The 23,380-nt window shown below is 35.7% G+C and overlaps 1 protein-coding gene across 1 annotated transcript in view; it reads left to right on the forward strand.

The window, feature by feature from the left end:
* LOC149578690 (cell number regulator 6-like) overlaps window positions 1-23,250 on the forward strand; it is a 78,198-nt gene extending 54,948 nt beyond the window's left edge. The window contains exons 3-4 of the mRNA XM_089831099.1: window positions 21,435-21,700; window positions 22,769-23,250. Coding sequence (XP_089687225.1) covers window positions 21,435-21,700; window positions 22,769-22,990 — 488 coding nt within the window. The 3' untranslated portion in view covers window positions 22,991-23,250. The remainder of the gene's footprint in view (window positions 1-21,434; window positions 21,701-22,768) is intronic.
* Window positions 23,251-23,380: the final 130 nt, after the last annotated feature.

A 23,380-nucleotide genomic window follows, 5' to 3' on the forward strand; every position in this document is an offset into this window, starting at 1 on the left:
ACATTCTCCTCTCCTTCAATACTTCCTCCAATACCTCACAAAGATACTCAACTTTTTTTGTTTTACCCTTTAGCATCAATTGATTTCAAAAACATTGTGGCACCTGAGAAATATAAAGCAATTTAGTACAATCATAAATTAAGATCTTGATCACTAAATCAATAGTTTACTACTAGTAAGTACTAAGTGCAAGTTCTAGTGTCTACAATTAACTGACGAGAAGACAAGAAAATTCACCAATGCCCTTTTCCTTCTGTCGGTCCAACCATCAGTCATGATGGCACACGCCTTCTTCCTCCATACCTCACACTGCTTGTCGATTGTAACTTTTACATAAGCTACCTTTCGGGTCAAATAGGACCTTTTAGCTCCTCATCATTAGGTGCTTTGAACCCCGGACAACAAACAATAACAACATCTATCACAATTGCCAATAAAGAGACCTAAAACAAATCGAATAAACAAAATAAGTATATTATTGAGTTTTACTTTTAACTTAAAACATTAATATAATCAATGTGTCATATTCTTGAGTCTTGAAAGTAAGAAAAATAAGGCAAAAATTAAAATAATAACATGTACCTTGCTGCATTAAATGGAAGGTTATTGTTGAAAAAAAATCTCCAAGTGCCATTTTTGCAGTCTCATGCCTTCTCCTTATTCCAATCCATGCTCTCAAGTGATGGTTGGGCATCGAGAGTTATGCGTGGAACAAATATGGAATCTAGTGTGGGTATCTTCTTACAAATCCGAGGCCCAATGGTAACACTTGTACCACTAACTAGATGGAGGTGATTGAGAATGAAGACTTGAAGAGGCCTCTCCATCTATGTTTGCCATTTCTTCTTATTGCTTCTTTCTTAATTTTTTTTTTCATCATATCCCTCTAAATGAGCTTGCATTTCACGTGTAACATCCTTGGGTGTTCCTTTGCATCATGGTTTAGCATCAAGCCCAAATGTATGTGCAAGGTGATATTTCAATCTATTAAATACCTCCCTCACTATATTTAACGCCACAATGCCAACATATAACTACTACATTTTTTGAGCTGGGGATGACATGTTTCCAAGTATCCCTTGCTACACTAATAGGGCCTACATTGGGTTAAATGGAGGCCCAATTAACTACCCTCAAGTTGAGACTTTATTTTTGCTGCTGCAATATATCGTAAATAAAAAAATAAACATCTACAATAAAGAAAATCAGATACTAGGGCTTGTTGCTTTTCAAGCTTTTCATCAACCTAAAATGGAACAAATCTATAGACTAAAACTATTAGAATATTCAATATTATTATATTAATTCAATGGCCATCTTTTGTATATTACGTAAATTAGGTAGATATGATTGTTTCTACAATCTTCACAAGCTTTCTATTTTCTACCTATTGTAAATTCTTTGCAATGATCTTTTCAATCATTTGTTAATACAACAAATAATTTACTAATTACTTGCGTATTATGATATTAGAGCCATGTCCTAAATCTTTTGAAATTTGGTTTTTCCAAATTATTTTCTCATTAATTTGTTTTTAAAGATTTTTGGCTTCTTGTTTGCCAAACCCGACTAGGGTTCTTGGATTCAAATTTTTCTTCCTTTTTTGTGGTTGTTTTGTGGTGTTTTTTGGGTGATGGCTCGTGTCTGCTATTGGGTGATGTTTTTCCTGTAATCGTTGCCATTAATCTCTAGGTTCTTGGACAATGGTTTTTGGCCTCTACAACTTCCACAATGTTTGTGTTTTTGCCATTACTTGTTGTTGAACTCACCTGTTGAAGACATTTTTCTCTCTTACCGAGGTTACTTGCAACGACCATTTCAGCAAACAAACGTTGTTTCTTGGTCATTTTCTATTAAAACAGCCACTTCCTCGAGTGTTACGACCCATTCATCCATCAGTTTCGACCTTTTATGGTTGTGTTTCTGCAATTGCGGGTTTTTTTTGCCATTTTTAAAGTTTTTATAAGCTGGCCAGGGGTTCATTCGGAACCCTCCCGGCCTCAGGCTGCTTTGTTTGTTTTTGAATCTAACTGTAGATTATTGGTGGATTTTTCAAGATCTTGTTTGGATCATTCTCAAATTTTTCTAGGTATTGTTGATGTGATCTTTGTTCCAATACAACATGTAGAATCAAATACTTAAATGTTTCGAGGAGAAACACCAAACATTCAATCCTCTTTTGATATAAGGCCATCTCTCATGCAAGCTTGCAAAGTAAGATCATGAAATGACTTAAAGGTTGCTTCTTAATCCTGGAATTCACTCAGTTTTATGATGTGATTAGTCGGTTATCGCAAGGGGACTTACGCTATTCATTGAATGGATATCATCTCTTTCTCTTATAGATTTAGTTTTACAATATGAAATGAAAATATAGTTTTGTTCTTCAAACCTTTCCACTTCAACTCAAATTGTGAATGCAAGGAATCATGAATGACTTGGACTTTACTAGAGTGCAATCTCGCTAGCGACTCCACCCACCTAGTGCAAGCTCCTAAGGAATACTCTAATGGTTTTTAAATCCAAATCTCCTCGCCAATCCCATCAAATGGATGCAAACTAAAGATTCAACATCAATTGAAGTCAAATGCATTCAATCATCGACTTAGCACACAAGGCATTCCTACCATCAACTAGAGGGTATTGGCCTGGATTTGTCCGAGTCAAGAAAATAACCATCCACAACAACTACTTTCATTCAGCTAAACTACTTCAACATGAAAACAAATCTACTGCAAGTAAAAGATTGAGGAAACCATGCACTTCAAAGCAATATTAAGTAATCCACCATGAAAAAACAAAAATGGATAATCAATTACTTTGACAAGCATTATAGCAACAAGTTCATCAAGTCTCTCATTTAGCCAATCTCTCTCTCTCCTACTCTAATCTCTTAAGCTCATGCCTTACAAATGAGAAGGCCTTGGCCTTTTATAGTAACTCCATTATAGCAAAGGGTGAAGATTGATCCCAGATCAAGGGCTAGGATTTAATCCTACAAACCCTGATTAGGGTTGCCAAATTTACAACCAATTGCATGAGGCCAACAATTCATGGGCCAATAAGAAAATTACAATAATTTTGCTAGCCAATAAGAAAACAGGACACTTTGCATGTTGTGATTGACTATGCTTGAAACTGAAATTTTTTGATTGGAGGAGACAACTAATTGCTACCTCACCATCCTTATCTTGCACTTGGAGTCTTGGCTTGTAGAAGGTATCTATTAAAACTGCCTATATTTCTTGCTCGATTAATAGAAAGTATCTCTCAACATTTGAGATTTTCTTCATGCTTTAAAATTTCCTCATGGTCTTAACTTGAATCACTTGCATATTTGTGAACTTGTGAACTTGATCTTTCGTGATTCTCCTTGAATATGTCCTCATATAGTTGGATCTTCTTTGTTCTCTTGAATTTCCGCTTCATTTTAATCTGGTTTGCAGGTTGACAACTTGACCATGAATCTTTCCTTCTCACTTAGAGTCCTTGTCATGTACCCATATTTATAAGATTTAATAATAAAACTAAAAGTAAATTAATAATAGAATAAATAATAATATATTATTATTATAAATATAATAAAGAGATTAGCAACATAATCAATATAATAAGTAAGACACAAATCTATAATAATAATATTATAATTAATAATTATAGTTACATTAATACAATAATTAAAGATATTATTAATTGACATAATGTTATTAAATATAATATGATATTATATTACAATATAATATATTATAAAATAAATATATAAAAAAAATAAAAAAAATACAAGCATTGGAAAGTGTCAAAACCAGTAACTTATATTATGATCATGTCCACAATGGCATAACTTGGCACAATAACTATTGGTGATGTTAATATATATAATTAGTGTATCCAAAATCATCACGGATGTATTGGATATCAAAGGCGACAATACCCATATTCTAAGCAGTAAAAAGTGGCTGCCTGCTTTCAAAAGCCTCATGGAAATACAATGATATCTGATCCGCCATCAAACAGTTAGTTTGCCATTGTTTCTCACATTAACGTTCCACAGTTATCGGAGATGCCACTCCAAAAGACGATTAATGTCACCCAGGGAGATCGCAATTGTCGATACTCTAAGGGTTTACTAATTCTCTTAATAACTTCATCCAATCACAATCGGGCCTCTTGATTAGTTAAGGATTTAGTTACCATGTCTTTTCAAAGAGACTATTCAGTAAAAGGTCATGTCTATTCATGCTATGCCCTATAGATATGATAAATATACTGACCGGTTGTAGGAGAATGGGGACGGGAAGGAAAAAGGTAGAGGAAGGCAGCACGAGTTGAAATAGGAAGAATACAACCTTCAGCAATTCACATCAACACCAAGAGTACAATATGACCATCTCAGATTGAGTAACTCAGACCAAATCACTAGATGGGCTAAGGAAATCCACAAGAAACCGCAGAGGATCGGAATCATAGTCAGTATTATTAAAGATTTCTTATTGGGAATCTATCCATTAAGTATATACATCAACATCAAATATTTTTTTAAGGACAGAATACTACAGATTATAAGGAATGATTAAAATTGCAATCTAAATTCTTACTTCATTATTGGGAATGCATACCTTGCTTAAAATCAATGTGGATTTGCTTATAGAAAGAATTATCTAATCTGGCATAATTGATTGCACAAGTATATGAGGAAGGATAGATAACACCAGTGCATAATTTTTGAAAACAATACCAACCTATCCATTATAACCTTCTATCTTCAAGTTATACACAACAACTCCATCAATAATCATATTGGAGGCAACAACGTCTATTACCCAAACAGTATCAGATTTTATTGTCATGTTTAATTGTCTCAAGTAGTATAAAATTTAAATCATATCAAATTCACTTGTAGACATATATTATTGATGATTAGAGGGTGATGCTCTGTCATATAGTTCAGTTAGTAGATTTTGGACATGGTGAATTAAGAGCTAATGCCCTAATATTCAAAGGATAACCTATTGGGGACATTACAGTCCTCGAGCTTGAGCCATCTTCTTGTGGCATCTACTTGGTTCTATTCTTGAAGTCTCAAGCTCAACTTGCATCATCTCCATCTTTCGCCTTGCAAAACAAAAAATAAAGCTTCATTAAGTTCATGAAAGAGATTTGCAAATAAAATCACATCAATAATGAAATAAATGGATTTCTCTTATTCAAGATTGAGCCTTTCTATCTTCTTGCAATGACCAATGTCTCAAGTATTTCTAGAGGCTTGGAAGACAATGTTCTTGGGTGGAAATCCCAATGCAAGAGGATTTCCATGTTGGGAATCTTATGGTAAGAGTGTTAAATTTCTAACAGTTATATTCATACTGGTCTAAGTGTGTAGACTGCACATTAATCTTCTCTCCTTGTATACCATTCTAAGGCATTATATACATTACACTTGGCAATTAGGATGGGCGGCGATCCTTGGCAATAACCTTGTTATGCACTAACTATAACTAATTAATTATGTTAGTTAATACATTTGTTATCTCCTATTGAGCGTCGATTTCTATAAGTGAAGTGTGGGCCAACCTAGAGAGAGTCATGTCCCTTTAAGGACATGCCCTTTGGTCATGGTATAAGAGGTGGGTGTGATTGGAGTTTAAGGACACACAACACATTGAAGTCTGCTCCTTAAATCAATTCTGCCCTAAGACAAATTGCAGAAATTATAAACATTTCCAGAATTATATTATTTCATCAAACAAGACTATTTATTGAAGATTATCTACAATAGACCTATAAAGGTACAATATAAGTTTGATTTACTTAAGAATTTGCAAAAATTTTACATGTTATCAAGGCTCTGGTAGTTGAACCTAGGCTCTACAAATTAATCAAACTTGATATATATCTAGCATCATTCTCCTATCTTCAATGACATACATAACTAGACCCGAGGACAGGTTTGATGGAAAAGAACATTTTGATGCCTGGAAATTCAGAATCATGACAATTCTTGAAGAAAATGATGTAAAACAATTTGTTGATTCAGCATCCAAACAACCTACTATTGAACCTCATAAAACTATCTAGAGTAAAGGAAATAGAAAAGCCATTCAAATCATATTAGATGGAGTGAAAAATGATATTGTAAATTTGTACTCATGCTAATGAAACATCAAACAACATTTGATATGATGAATGCATTACTAAATGCATATGAGGTCAACAATGCAACTAGAGTTCTCGCATTGAAAAGACAACTAAATCACATACAAATAAACAAGGGAAAATCAATGGATTTTGACTTCCTAAGGGTTGCCAGTCTAAGAGATGAACTTGCAAGTATAGGAACCATCATTAATGACACAGAACGAACATTGATAACTATAGATGGATTACCAGACTCATGGGAAACATTCGCACAAGGAGTAAGTCCCAGAGACAAACTTCCTCACTTTAATAGACTTAAGGAGATTGTCTTCGGGAAGAATCCATAAAACTTTAGAAAGGGGAAGGCAAAAAGAAGCATTTCAAAAAGAAAAAGGTTAGTCAAAAGAATGACAAACTTAAGAAAGATCTATTCAAAATAAAATGCTTCAGATGCAAAAAGTTTGGACACTACAGATCTAATTGCCTGGAGAATTGTAAACAGCAAGCGAATTGTACAAACATTACTAGGGAAGAAGATAACTATGATCTTGAGAATTGTGTATTGTATTCATCACTATCAAATGAAGTCTCAAGTAAAGCATGGGTGATTGATAGTGGATCATCTAGACATATTATAGGATACAAAGAATCACTAGACTCTATATTAGAAAAGGTTAATGGTGAAGTCACCATCAGTGATAATTTAGCACATTTCATCAAAGGAATTGGAAATTGCACCTTGAAACTAAAGTCAGGAAATTCTCTTCTCGAAGGAGTACTCTATGTGCTAGGAATAAAAAAAAGGAATCTAATCTCGGTTACAACACTTGAAGATGATGGACATAATGTTACATTAATAGACGGCAAAGTCATAACCTAGGCTAAGAACTCCTCAATTAAGAAAGCAAAATTGATTTGTCAAAGAAAAGGGTACTTGTATGAATGAAATTCAGAACCTAGTCGAGCAATTCAAGCCTTAATTCATGAAGTTGCAGATATAAATGAAATATGACACATAAGGTTAGGACATCTAAATTTTAAAACTTTATCAACTATGGAGAAGATGCTTACTGGTTTACCTAAACTGAATAAAGATCACTCAAGCATATGCAAAGGATGTGCTTTGGATAAGAACACCAAAAGTCCATTTCATTATAGCACTAGAAAAACTAAAAATGTTTTGGAATTAGTCTACTTAGATTTATGTGGACCTATGTCTGTTCCTTCTCTCGGAGAATTCTGGTACTATATAATTTTTCTGGATGACTTCTCTAGGAAAACTTGGATTTATTTTTTAAAATGCAAAGAATTAGAAGAAATCCTGAAGAGAATTAAAGAATTTGAAACCTTAACTGAAAACTTATCAGGACATAAAATTAAAACTCTTAGGACTGATAATGGGGGGGGAATACACCTCAGATTTGTTTAAAAGGTTTTGTAAAGTAACAAAAATTAAGAGGGAGTATACCGTTCCTTATAACCCGCAACAAAACGGGGTAGCAGAAAGGAAGAATATAACAATTATAGAAGTTGCTAGAGCTATGATATTTGATCAACATCTACAATATTATCTTTGGGCAGAAGTCTCTTGTACTGCTGTCTATATTCAAAATAGAAGTCCTTTCTCCTAGCTTAGAGATAAAACTCCTGAAGAAGTCTTTACTAAGGTTAAACCCAATATAAGTTATCTTAGGATTTTTGGGTGCCCTGTATATCCATGTTCCAAAAGAAAAGAGAACTAATTTAGAACACTCTACGAAGAAAGGTATTTTTTGTAGGGTATAGTGAAACATCTAAAACATATAGGATTTCCATACCTGGTCAAAAAACTATAGAACTTAGTAGGGATGTAATGTTTTAAGAGGATTTAGCATTCAAGAGAGCCATAAGTTTTGAAGAACCCTCTCCTTTACCTAGTTTTGAAAGAGATACTGAATCTGAGTCTCAGAGGGAGAACATTAAAAAAATTGAAGATGAAATTCAAAATCTTAATCTTGAAGAAACTCAAAATTCTAAAAAAAGATCACCTTGGGCCATTAAAACAGTAGAGGAAGCACAAGACTTTGTTGCATCATTTAGAATAGTCAAAGAAAGCAAAAGACCCAAAAGATTTTCTAGTTATACAACAAACATGAATGATTTGTCTAAATTAGAACCAACCAATGTTTCAGATGCTATTAAATATACAACTTGGAAAGATGCTATGACAGAAGAGTACCAATCTATTATGAAAAATGATGTTTGGGAAATTGTTCTAAGACTTGAAGGAAAATTTGTTGTTTCTTCCAAGTGGATATTTAAAATAAAGCATGCTACTGACGATAGCATTGAAAAATCTAAAGCTAGATTTGTAGTCAGGGGATTCTCTCATAAAGAAGGGATTGATTATGAAGAAACCTTTGCTCCTGTTGCCAGATACACCTTTGTAAGAGCAGTCCTAGCTATTGTAGCATCAAAGGGATGGAAAGTACATCAGATGGATGTAAAAACAACATTCCTAAATGTAAAGATTACATAAGAGGTATATTTGGAGCAACTTGAAGGACTTGAAACTCATGATCCTAAAGTTTTTGTTTGTAGGCTCAAGAAAGCTCTCTATGGGCTTAAACAGGTTCCAAGGGCTAGGTATGAAAGAATTGATAAGTATCTCACTAGCTTAGGATTCTCCAAAAATGAAGCTGATCTAAATCTATACTATAAAAGGGATAAAGATGACATGGTAATTTTGATACTGTATGTTGATGATTTACTAATAACAAGTGATGATTATCGCATAGATCAATGCAAGAGAGATCTAATTAGAAAATTCAAGATGAAAGATTTGGAATTCCTTCGTTACTTCCTAGGACTGGAAGTAAGGAAAAATTCTGACAACATTATACGTAATCAAGGGAAGTATACATTAGATTATCTTGAAGAGATTTGGAATGTGGAACTGCAAGTCTATGTCTTCTCTAATGGAGATTAATCTACATAAACTTAAAGAAGTTGCAGCAGAATCACCCTCCATAGATTCTACTCTCTACAGATAGATGACTGGGTCCCTTATGTACTTGATGAATACAAGACCTGCTATATGCTATGCTGTCAACGCCTTAAGTTAGTTTATGTGCGAGTGAAAGGAGATTCACCTAGTTGTAGTCAAACACATTATGAGATACTTACAAGACACTCTTAACCTTGGGCTCAAATATGAGAAAGTTGACATGTATTTACATGGATTCATTGACTCAGATTGGGGTGGAAGTGTTAAAGACAAAAAAAGTACTTCAGGATGTTGTTTAAGTTTAGGATCATCAATGATATCTTGGATATGCAGAAAACAGTCTTCAGTAGCACAAAGTTCCATAGAGGCCAAATACATTGCAACAACGATGGCCTCTCGAGAAGCAGTTTGGCTCAGAAAGTTACTTGTGGGATTATTTGGTCAAGCCATGAATCCTACGATTATTTATTGTGATAATCAGATTTCCATCAAGCTTTTGGTGAATTCTGTTTTCCATGACAGTTCCAAGCATATCGAAATTCCTTACCATTATGTAAGAGATATGGTAGACATGAATACTGTAAAATTAGAACACATTTGCACTGCAGATCAGATAGCAGATATTCTCACGAAACCTCTCTCTAGAGTGAAGATAGATCACTTCAGGAAAAGACTTGGTATGGTTGAATTTTAATTCATTTGTATTCTTTAAATAATTAATAAAAAAATATTATCATCAGGCTATTGACTGTTATGGGCTCCACCATTTGTATTCATTATTTTAGAGCTGACAATTTCTGAGATAATGAATACTTGTATAAAAGACATTATGAGAGATGATGATTTCTTAGATAATGTGTTGAATAGTAGAGAACTACTGTTAGATCTAGGTGAGTTCAAGATCATTTCTGACGTAAGCATTTCTATGCTTGTGAATCACAACTTGGATAAAGGAAGAATTTATTCTTCAGACTTTATCTCGTGTTCTGGTAGATCTTAACTAGGATCAAGTTGTGATACAGGATTGCTAGTACCTATGAGTCAACCTGGATAAATGAAGAATTTAATCATTCTTCGGATTTTATCTTGTGTGTATTGCATTACATGCAATATTGACATCACTAGTATAAGTGATAAGTCATATCATAGGATGGTTATATGACTCAGCATCACGTGTTTCATGATACCACTTGCTCAGAAGATTCAGATAGATATAGAGTATCAATGTATGCTCATTCATCGTAATTGATGATGTTAGATATGTTATCTCTCAGTATGATTATCAAGTTAAGAGGGAGTGTTAAATTTCTAATAGTGATATTCATACTGGTCTGAGTGTGTAGACTGCACATTAATCTTCTCTCCTTGTATACTATTCTAAGACATTATATGCATTACACTTAAGAAATAGGATGGTCGGCAATCCTTGGCAATAACCTTGTTATGCACTAACTATAACTATTTAGTTATGTTAGTTAATACATTTTTTATATCCTATTGAGCGCCGATTTCTATAAGTGAAGTGTGGGCTGACCTAGAGAGGGTCATGTCCCTTTAAGGGACATGCCCTTTGGTCATGGTATAAGAGGTGGGTGTGATTGAAGTTTAAGGACACTCAACACATTGAAGTCTGCTTCTTAAATCAATTCTGCCCTAAGACAAATTGCAGAAATTATAAGCATTTCCAGAATTATATTATTTCATTCAAACAAGACTGTTTATTGAAGATTATCTACAACAGACCTATAAAGGTACAATATAAGTTTGATTCACTTAAGAATTTATAGAAAATTTACAAAGAGGATTTCCACCAAGCATGATAAAACAAAACCATCCCAATTTTAGTCACTTGGCGCTAAAATTCTCTTCTTCTACAACTCTCCAATATACTCATGATTTTTTGATTCATGAGGAAAATAAGATTGAAGCGAAAGGAGGAAATTCCAAGTTGGGAGGATTATGGTGATGGAATCCTCTGGAGCGAGGATTAATCTTTTGGTCAGAGGATTTCCACCAAACATGATTTAGCTTTCCCTTCAACAATTTCCAACACTTCCCTTATTATCAATCAATTTTGCCTCTATTCATCATTCTTCACCTCTAACACTTGCTTTTAGTCAATTTTGGTGCAAAGTAAAAATGGGGGAAACTTGGGCTTGAAAGGATTAAGGTGGTTGGAATCCTAAGGAGAGAGGATTTCCACCAAATTTACTTTGCTTTTCTTTTCCTTGCAACTTTCCAAAACATCATCATTGATCAATCAATTTTGCCTCAATTCCACATTCCTCACCTGTAGCACTTGCTTGGGGTCAATTTTGGTGCAAACTAAAAGGGAGAAGTTTGGTTTGAGAGGATTAAGTTAGTGGGAATCCTTTGATTAGAGGATTTCCACCAACCATGATTGCAACAATTATCCTTAGCAAAATTACCATTTTTCCTTCTCTTCATCATTTTAACATTGCATCAATTAATTTCCTACCTTAGTAAGGATCCCTCACAACAAAGTTTGCACCATATCTCTTTGTCCTAAGGTGAGATTTTGAGAGTTTTGGGGAGAATGATAGTTGGTGGAAATCCTAGAGTTTGATGATTTCCATTGGGGAAATCCTTTGATCAAAGGATTTCCACTACTTTTCAAATTTTCACACAATCCTTCTCCCAACTCCCAAACATGTAAAACTTTCTCGCTTAGACTAAAACTATAACCCTCCACCAAGACTTGGGCTACCAAATTACCTCAAAAGGTTCCTAGCTAGCCAAAATTGCTCAAACTCACCCTCAAACTTGGAGACTTGAAAATGTTACCAACGAAAACCACCTAAGGATACTACTATTGCTAAAGTAAAAAGAGGGGGGCCATGTTTGCATTGGGGATGGTGTGAAAACCTCACAACAGGCACCTCGACTTTTGTGCCTTGAATTCCTTATCAATTGGAATTTCAATTTGATTTCAAATTCTTTTTGGGTTTTTGGGATTTCTTTTAGGTATTTGTTAGATTTTTTTGGGTGAGCCAAAAAAATTCTTGAATTCCATGCCACCAATATTTCATTATCTTTTGAAGTCTATACTTAAATTTGCCTCTATTTTTTGCATTGGGATTCGGGCTTCATAATCCATGCTATTACCTCTTCTTTATTTCTTGTTTCATTGCATCAGGGAACATGCTAGATGATATCATTGAACAACTTACTGTTGGAAGACAATCAAAGGATTCAACAACAAAAATTATAACATCTGGAAGCAGCGCATGTTGACAATCTTCAAATATCGCCACCTTGATACACTTGTTTTGGGCACAAAGTCTCATTCTACCACAGTCCAAGCCAACCAAGAAAAGTTCAATGATCGAAATGGAGAAGCTGTTATGCTTCTCAAGCTCTTTGTCACATATGATCAGTTGCCTTAGATTCCTTCTAACAAGTCTGCAACATACATTTGACATGAGCCGAGCATTCTTTGTGAAGAACCAACCGTTCTCCACCATGACGAATGAACAAATGTTCTTACAAGAGTATATCATGAAGATTAAGGACATTTGAGATAAGCTCCAAGCTGTTGGTTGGAAAATGTAGGAAGAGGATATGATAGTCATCACCTTGAAGATTCTACTTAAATCTTATGAGCACTTTATAGAGACTCAACTTTATTTCAGTAATGTTGATCTAGAATTTCCCAAGTTTTGCACCAAACTTCTACAATAGGATCATTGGAAACAACTGTTTGGTAGCAGTGCCACCTTGTCCTCCTCAAAGAAAGCCTTTGTAGCTAAATCCTTTGACAAGGATAAAGACAAATCTCAATACTCTCAGTCATCTCAGTAGAAGGGCTCTAGTCAGTCTTAGGATGGCTCAAAGAAGAAGAAGGTGTAGTGTAATACCTGTCACAAATATGGCCATTTGCTCAAGGATTATCACAATCAATTGATTTTCGAATAGTAGAAGCAGGGAGGGTCTCAGCCTAAAGCCAATGTTGTTGAGCAACATAGCAAAAAGAGTCAGCCTCTTATGGCTTCATGGCTAAAAGACATGATGCATACGATTTGAAATCTTCTGCTTGGTATATAGATTCTAGTGCTTCTCAGCATTTCATTCAGGTGTGATTGGTTTACAAATTTTTCTCCCTTTATTGATTCTGTCATTTTTGGAGGAGGCAAAGAGTCTACTGTTGTTGGCAAGGGCAACATTTAGATACAGTCTGGTGCGAGGAATCTCATTTTCCTCAATGTATACTACATTCTTGGCATGAAACGTAACCTACTTTTTATGAGTCACATCATGCATCACTCTCCTAACCTTGATGTGGTATTTAGTACACACAAGCACTCGATTGTTGATCGTGCAACATGCACTACTATAGTTGTTGGCATTGAGGATCATGGTCTATACAGACTTGTGGATACAAGTGATTCTTTTGAGCACGCCTCCAAATCATCTTCTATCAGCAGTCTCTGGCATCAACGATATGGTTACTTGAACATTTACTATCTTGCTCAGCTTGTTCAATATCATTTAGTATTTTGCCTACTTGAAATTCAAACTTAGAATCAACAAATTTGTGGAGCTTGTTAGGCTACAGAGAAGCACAAACTGTCGTTGAAGGATGATGACTCATGGTGAACCTCTAAGGTACTATTGTCGGTCTGTGCTAATGTATGTGGTCTAATGAATACTCCTATTACTGGGTGTAGGTACATCTTACTTTTATTGACGATTTTAGAAGAAAAATGTGGTTGTACTTTCTTAGATAGAAATTGTACGTGTTTACAATATTTCAGAAATTCAAGGTCTTAGTAGAAAGAGTCTGGTTGTTCTATAATATCTCTTAGGTTTGATAATGAGGGGAGGGGGGAGTTTTGTTTTACTGCTTTCTGCACTTCTATGATATACATGGCATAAAATATCAGTTAAACACACCATACACCCGTCAACAAAATGATGTTCTAGAGCATCACAACCTCACTGTTACAGAAATGACCAAGTGTATGATGGAACACATAAATGTTCCTAAGAAGTATTGGGCAAAAGTAGTGTGTACTGCAGTCTATCTCCTCAGTCAGTCTTCCACACATGCAGTTAAGGGGAAGACTCCTAAGGAAGCCTGGATCGATCACAAATCTAGGATCAGCCACTTTAATTTTTTTGGCCCTTTAGCATATGTATGGATTCGAGATGCCCAACACTCCAAGTTGGATTCGAAGAGTTAGAAGTTCATGTTTATAGACAACCATAAAGCTTACTGGCTGATTCATGTAGACATTGATTGTTTTATCTTTAGTCGTGATGTTGCCTTTGATGAAGAGTGAGGAGCATTTTAACTTTCCTCTTTCGAGCAGAATTCAAAGGATCAACCTTTGAAGGCTTCTAGTTTGGGTGGCCGTCTTCCATTGGTTCACCTTGTAGAAGGGATGATGCAGATTCTGTATTTGATGATGCACTACTTGAATTTCTTGTGGATGATGTTGATCTTCCACCTATTGCTGATCCTCTTCCACCTCCAGCTCCAATTATTACTTATATTGATGTTGACACATCTACTCTCATCCTAAATGGTGGTCTACGACCATTAGTGATCTTTGTCTTGATGAGCTCATTGAAGGTAGATCTTCTAGAGATAAGGGCAAGCAACTAGATATAGTAAACTTTTCTCAAATGACCAACATTCATAATATTTATGAGCCTCAAACATTTAAAGAGGAAAAAGGGATTCTAGAGTGGGAATAGACTATGGATGCAAATAATGGAAGTCTTATGAAGAGCAATGCTTTCGTTCTCTCTGATCTTCCTCGAAGGATGAAGCCCATTAGCTATAAATGGGTGTATAAGTCAAGTATTATGCAAATGGTACCTTAGATAAATACAAGGCAAGATTACTTGCTCAAGGGTTCACACAACAAGAGGGCATTGACTGTGAGGAGACCTTTGCTCCTATTGCCAAAATGAGTACAATTCATCTTATTCTTGCCATTGCAACTCAATTTGGATTGGAAATCCATTATATGGATGTTAAGAGTGCCTTCCTCAAGAGTGAATTGCAGGAAGAAGTCTACATGACATAACCTCTTGGTTTCAAGGTTGTTGGCAAATACCACTGAGTGTGTCGACTCAAGAAAGTAATCTATGGACTCAAGCAAGCCCTTGGAACATCAAGATTAATAAGTAATTGATTGCTCATTGTTTTCAGTGTTGCCCTTCTGATAGTAATTTGTATATCAAACGCTCTGGTGATGATGTTCTCTTTCTTATTGTCTATGTAAATGACTTTATCATTACTGGCAGTTCAAGATATTTGATTGTAGAAATCAAACAAGACCTATGCAAGGATTTTGATATGACATATTGGAGGTTCTCTAATATTGTTTAGGTGTTGAGGTTTGACAGAATGGTGGTAGCATCTTTATTTCTCTGTCTAAGTATGCTAGGAACTTGCTTGACAAGTTTCACATCCAAGATTGTAAACCTGCTTCTATACCTACAAAGAAGGGATTGAAGTTGTCAGCCAAGTCTGATTCGTTTCCTGTTGATGGAACCACTTATAGGTAACTATTGGACTGTCTTATCTATCTTACTACCATTAGACATGACCTCTAAGGCTAGTAATTGGGTCGCAACAAAGCATGTGCTGCATTATGTGAAGGGCACCTCCAATCATGGGCTTCTTTACACTGAGTCATGATTCCAGACTTAGTGGGTTCACATATTCAGATTGGGTAGGTTTCGTTGATGATAAGACATCAACTTCTAGATATGTGTTGAGTTTGGGATCTAGTGCAGTCACTTGGACTAGTAAGAAGCAACATGCAATCTCACTTTCCTCCGCAGAAGTAGAGTACCGAGGAGCTGCTAGGGAAGCTTGTGAGGCAGTTTGGCTTCGTTAGATGCTTGCGGATATGCATTTATATCACGTAGACCAAACTCCCTTGCTCTTTGACAATCAAGGAGTTCTCAAACTTGCGAAGAATGTGGTCTTCCATGAAAGAACCAAACATGTGGATGTTCATTGTCATTACATTCGACAATTGGTTGAAGTTCCAACATCAGATTAGACTGCAGCCATTCTCACCAAGCCTCTTGGTTCAGATAAGTTTGTTAAATTCATGTGACAACTTGGTGTTGTTGACAAATTGACACTAAGAGAGGGTTTTAGAGTATTATTATACTTCTTAAATGGTCATCTTTTGATATTATGTAAATTAAGTAAATAAGATTGTTTCTATGATCTTTTTCAGTATCTTACGAGAAACTTTCTATTTTGTACCTATTGTAAAGTCTTTATAATGATCTCTTTGATCATTTGTTAATACAACAAATAATTTACCAATTACTTGTGTAATAAGAACAAATGGAAACAAAATGGAAACCAAAATATGGTTTGTGAATGTAAAAAAATCAGAAAACAACAAAAAAATGTAACTTACCTCTTCAAAATTGCTGAAAAAATGGAAATGCAACTCAAATTTGTAGAGACCTCCAAATGCTTCTTTTACCTCCTCTCAATGTGAATGTAGGCTACAAACTTGTACAAACAATCAACAATCAATAAATGAGAGCCAATTGATTTGCTAATCTATTTTCTTAAACCTCAATATTCTTCTTTCAGACCTTTTCTCTTTCTTCTTTGTGTTTGCAAGTAATGGAATAACCTTTTTAGGTCCTAGACAAGGGATATAAACCAAAAACATTAAGTAAAAGCAAATTTTAAAGAACTTTGTATCCTTACTGGCTGCGATAGCCTCCTCGTTGGGATTCGCGGAGTTTGGCGAGTCCAGGCAGGACTTTGGAGGACTTGGCCGAGTCCAAGTCCAGAGTCAAAAAAACTATGGAGCCCAAATTGGGCTCAAGACTCGTAGAGTCCTGCCCGGACTAGCAGAATCCAATAACACTGCTTTAAACCCAATAAATGGAAACATGAAGCAAACGGGACTGCTAACCTAATTGGTAACGGAATATGATTGCACTTGGTGTAGAATATTTGGTTTTTTATGCACGTCCATGTAACTTGAAATCAAAACAGGACCAATCGATCTAGCTGTTGTAGGACCTGCATATGGCACAGAAAACCAAGCCAATCTCTTGATACTGACAACTACATTTCCTTAAATAAGAAGCAGTTGCATCTGTTTATGTTATTGTCATATTGTGGGCTGGCCACAACAGCATTAAATTTGTTGAGGTGTTTCATGGTAAAATCCAACTCATATAACCCATTTAGCCAAGTGAGCAAATGTTTGAAGAATTTGTCCACATCATCAATGGCTTCATCTATTTGTCCATAATTGGATATGGCTTGGGTTCCCATGGATGACCATTAGTCTAATATGGAGCTTTTCCATCCATGCGGTCTTCATATATCCCTGCTGTAAGATAATGTGCAGTAGAACTGAATACCATTTGAATTTGACAAATGCATTATTAAATCTGATGGCACTCAAGGCCCTATAAGTTTGCTTTGCAACATATTGTGGGTATTCAAATGGCCTGGTGTTATTTATATCTTGAATATCACAAGCTAGGACAATGATCTCCGGGGGCATATTTTCATGCCCTTCATGCCTCATAACTTGGGAGGCTCCATAACATGTCATCTAGTAATTCTTGTGAAAAATATTAACATTCTAAGTTGGGATCTAAGAGGTCATGAATTTTATTGAGATCAGCATTGGCTCTAGGCCTGTGGAAGGCAACCATTTCCTCCTATACATCCCCTCTACATTTTTGTATTCTTCTTTTAGGGTCTTAAAATAAATCCTCATTACCAAATTGGTATAATCTTGCCTATTAAAAATCTCATAAATGTTTGCTTTGGTGATTGGCAAGAAGATCCCCGCATTCGTTTCTAGACATCAACAACCAGGGTTATATACTTTGGCCAACATCCTAATTAGATCAACATTGACAAAGACATTGGGAACCACTAAACATGCAAGCCCTAACCTGCAAGGGTTGCAGTCTGGCTGGGGTTCTTGTATTTTGAATGAAAGTATCCGAAGATGTTGTGGCCTTAACGTTTATAGTGGTCTCATTGGCCTCTCTTTGTCAAAAAAGTTGGGAACATCAACTTATGTTTTATATTTCTGTATGGAGCCAAGGGGTTGGGTAATTAAGTCATCACAAAGATGCTCCTTTTGCTTCTTAGATTTTGGGCCCTCTAGGATAGTTCTTCTAGAAGATGAAGCTATTGTAAAATTCAGCAAGAAACCTTAATTGAACAAATTAACCAGTCCAAAAACCTACTCCTAGACCTTTACTCTATAAATCCATAGAAACTAGGGGCTGTAGACAAGAATTTGACTTGCTGTTCACCAAATTGCACAATTAATCTGCTGAATTTGTTGAAGCTGATCACAAGATTGGTGACCCAACGCTGCTTTGTCTCTAAAGTTTGCCTCAGCTTTTTGAAATGGCAAAAGGACCCAATTGAATTGGCCTTATTCTCGTATGTATGCAGCTTGTGTGGGCTTTATGGTGTAAGTGGTCAACAAGTTGATTTTAAGACATAGTCGTCGATGCAACAAATTAGAAGTGCTTGACAACAGTCAAATTAGGTTTACCAACCTGCACGTAGCTCTTTAGGAGACTCAATACCATCTCACCAAGCCCAAAAGTAAATCCTTCATGGCATACTCAGGCATTTGCGGAGACAAAAGAAACATCCCAATGCACAAATGAGTAGTGAATACATCTGACGGTACTGCTATGGTGTATCGATATCACCATCCTTAACAAGCTCGATAACTCGTCCAAGTCGGAAAAAACTTCAACAAGCACTTGATCTGCTTTCACATTATGCATCTTCAAATTTGCCACATCAGATTACTTAGCCACGTGGTGGAGCTTTGGGAAGAGGTCTAGCGAGATGGTGAGTAGACTTATATCATTCCAGGCCCACTAGGTTAACATCATTTCCCAACTCGTCCACTTGGCGGGATGCCTTGAAGATCTTGACAAGTCACCCTGCACATTTTTGAATTAGACTCTTACTTACGTGAACCGATACCTGTACATTGTTTAGGTCTTTGAGAGCTTGCTGGAGGATATAAAACACCTTGATGGGCCAATGAGTGGACTGACCTCACGTCTTTGTTACTTCACTTGTCAACTTGGCGGAATGCCATGACACATCTCAAATGCGCCAATGAGCGATGACTAATTCTCTCCTCTTTCATTCTAGATCAGCATATATACACTTGCTGGTTTGTCAAGGCATTTGGGAACCTTCCCTGAGCCAATTCGTGAGCACTCCATTTGAAAACATCATCCATGTGGACCTTTGTCTATTGAAAGGCCATGTCTTCATTAGCTCGTCAATGTGGTGGGACATGGAGAAAACCTCAACGAGTCACCGAGCGATATCATTCATCAGCTTCCATGCCATACTCGGTAACGTGCCAAGGGAACTTAAACTCTTTGCTAAACTTTCAGGATCAAGTAAAAATGAACACCTGTACACAAAACCAACTCAGCAACTTGAAGGCTTCAACGAGCCTACGAGTAAACAATAGGGACAAACACAAGTGGCAACTAGCCTCAATCAGAACCAACTCATAAGTGTGGGGAGATAAAAGGGACTTAAATGTGTTGATGTCGGGGGGCTAAGATGCTATAACATAAAAGTAATTTACACAGCTGTACATAAGCCAAGCATCAAGTTGTGCAGGGGGAACAGTTAGTTAATGACATACGAAAATAACTTCATGTCATTAGCATGACTCCTTAAGATAAAGCTTGTCCTATGATAAAAACCAAATGGGTAGGGGCCCATTATCCAACAAGATAAAGACCCTCATGTGAACACCATAAAAGGCTTAACGTGACAGCAGGTCAACAACAAATTAGAAAATGCTGCCAAGATCTTTAAACATTTAGGAGTACAGGCCATCATAGTAAAAACCCTAACTCTATTGCAGGAAACTTCTCTAACAAATGGTTTTATCATGTTCATCGCAAAAGTGAAACGAGACATGCATTTAAAAATCCTACTTTATACATCTTATGTTCTGTGCATCATGTAAACCGATTCAGGCTAAGCATGTTGCAGACCTGACTCAATGAATCATTGAATTACAACTCTCTTTCATTCCATGGACAGCTAGAATTTTTCATTGTAACTGTCAAGTTATTGATTATTTGTTCAAAGAAAAAAGATGGATTCCAGTTTCCAGGAAACGATACAAGCTAAAGAAGGCAATTGGAATCTAGTGAACAATGAGCAAGATAACAGGAATGCAATTACTGTAGCTATTAAATTGTTCTAGACTACTATATGTAAAATGATATCAAGGTATATGAGGAAGCTTCTAGGAGATTGAACGTTCAAAATTATAAAGATAGATGATTTTCTTAAAATATAAATTGTAGATTTATGACTAAATTTGACAGAGATAACAGAAGATACACACGTGGTTATGGGTAACTTTCTTAAAAGCAAAAATGTTATTTGTGAATCTCTATCATTAGAAAATGTTTATCACTTTAATAAAAAATATCAAGAAGTAGAGAGTGCTTCTGGATATAACTGTGTAGCAGAGTTTATACTAATGTTTCAGATCACACAACATGATCCATCATGAGCGATGATGGATCATGTAAGTGTGAATAGAAATTTTGGTGAAAAACTGATCAGAAATGTTGATGCAAAAACTGTTACAATTTTCTCTCAGAAGCACTTCTTAATACCATCATTAAATGTGGTGAGGTCATGTCTCTTTCTTGATCTTAATAAAGATGTAGGTATGTCACTGGATGTTGGATGCTTATAATCAGGATAAAGATGATAAAACATTATCACAAATTATAAGATTGTAACATCATTATCTCTATATATTTATCAATTCCAATCAGAAAATTCTATTTGAATGATGGATTTTGAAAACATTGCATAATTTTGGAAAATTGTTTGAATTGTTTCCATTGTGTATGTTCAGACTGTTAATATTTCTCTTAACTTTGATATACAACTGAGGCTTTTGGACTGATGCTCATCTTTTATGCATTCAAATCTCTGATTTTTTTTGAAATTCTTGCATGGATCAATCTGCTTCTTGTTCTTATTTGTGTTATATTTTAGGTTTTATTCTTTTGTTTTGAATATTTTAGTTAATGAGATGTATCCCTTTTTGTTGAAATATTATTATAAAATGTCATATTTCTGACAATAGTATTTGTGTTTTGAGCTGCTTAAATTTCAGCTATTTTTATTTTGGAACAGCCGCGATTTTTATTTTTCAATGTTAATAGGGTTTAGTGGAAATCATCCATGTTCTCCATGTCTCTGCATAATAATTTTTTAATTCCGTTGTTTACTATGCTGTTACAGGCTGCCTTGGCCTGTTCTGCCCATGTGTTTTGTTCGGACGTAATGTTGAGAGGTTAAGGGATGATGTATCATGGACGAGACCTTGTACTTGTCATGCAATTTTTGTTGAAGGTGGCATGGCATTAGGTTTATTGACAGCTATATTCCATGGAGTTAATCCCCACAGTGCTTTTTTGATTGGAGAAGGCTTATTATTTGCATGGTGGATGTGTGGCATCTATAATGGTCTGTTTAGGCAAACTTTACAGAAGAAATATCATCTTAAGGTATGCTAGTTTGTATGCTTATTGTAATGATCTCCTTTTCCTGCACTACTTGTTCTAGTTGTTGATATCTCTATTTCTTTGAACACTATTACAAATTCTTTTCCTTGTTAATTATGCTTTCAGGAAATAGCAGAAATGACATGCTTATGTCAAAGATGAGTGGCTAACCATGCACACCTACATGACAAACAAACACGCATCACATCACAGAAAACATCAGGGAAACAACTGCAAACATTTTGAACTCGCTTTGAAGCCTAATGGCTCAATTCCATCTGCTATACTCATTAAGGCTTTTAATGATTGTTCCCCGCAGGGCATGCCAAGCACTAACTCCCAAAATCAAGAAAAGCAACCTTTAAGGAATACCATTGCCCCTGTTTGAAAATGTAACAGTCTGAATGTCAATCTGCTCCCAAAATCAAACAAAGGACCTATAAATAATGAAATTATCCCTGTCTGTAAATACAACTGCTTGAATGTTAATCTGATTTCATGCAGTAGGAAATGTGCCTGAGTTGAGACCATCTTAATACAGCACATAGTGTGGCTCCTAAGTTATTGAAATTCAAAGGCAAAGTCCAGAAAGCCTGCAATTATCAGTCAGAAAGATCCCTTCTCAAAACGTACATGGATGTGTGTTTGTACTGTTTCATGTCAGAATGTACTGAAACCTAAGATTTCCTATTCAACTGGAATGTCCTTGGAGGTGCCCCATGTGATATGGAGCAAGATGAAACCCAACATGAATAGAATCCTTTATAGCATATGAACCTTTTGAGCATGAGCAACAACCACCGTTTTGGTGTTTTTCTTGTTGGTAGTTCAACATTGCCTTTTTGCTCTGTTATATTTTTGGCTTGTAGAGTCTTACAATGGCATTTCAGCATCTTTAGCCTATCCATTACACCCACAGAGAGGTGGATGTTCCTAAATAGAAAGTAGCTAAGCTTTTAACTAACCGGCCTTTATCCTAAGCTTCTTCCAGTGATTTTAAGTATATTATACTCATCTTATGTTGCTTAAGAGACTTACAAACATACATCTTATCTGGCTTGCTTTTTGCAGAATTCACCATGTGATCCATGTATGGTGCATTGTTGCATGCATTGGTGTGCACTCTGTCAAGAACATCGAGAAATGCAAGGGCGCTTGTCAGAAAATATTGTGATGCCAATGACTGTCATAAATCCACCCATTCCTCAAGAAATGCATGCTTCTGAGAACATGAATTCTGGTTTTGTGGAGAACAACGAGCACCAAAACCATGCACAGATGCAAGTGCCATAAGTGAGACTATCTCTGCTTGTATCTTTTTGTTGGTAGTTGGAGGCATCAACAGAGAGATCAAGGATATATTTCTGTAAATGTCTTGTCAATTTTCTTTCGACTGCTCAAAAAGAACTTAGTTGAATAAATATTTTGTTGGTGAAACAAGTTGAATGTAGTATATTGCAGTCAAATCTCATCGTTATTGGTTTGAACTGAAAGTGTATTTTTTATGTTGTATGTGAGAGGTAGGATGCTTGAAATTGAGGTGATTTGAAATATCCTAGGCAAAATCTGCAATATAAATATAGGAAGGCACCTCTTATATACTAATTGAGGTAAATTGGAATCTTCAAGGCAAAAACAATATCTCTGTGAGTGCCCCGTGAAAGGCGAACTAATTTTTTAGAT

The sequence above is a fragment of the Cupressus sempervirens genome, chromosome 1 (genome assembly GCF_028749045.1).
Source record: "Cupressus sempervirens isolate cs-2001-9-10 chromosome 1, ASM2874904v1, whole genome shotgun sequence".
In the NCBI taxonomy this organism is placed as follows: domain Eukaryota; kingdom Viridiplantae; phylum Streptophyta; class Pinopsida; order Cupressales; family Cupressaceae; genus Cupressus; species Cupressus sempervirens.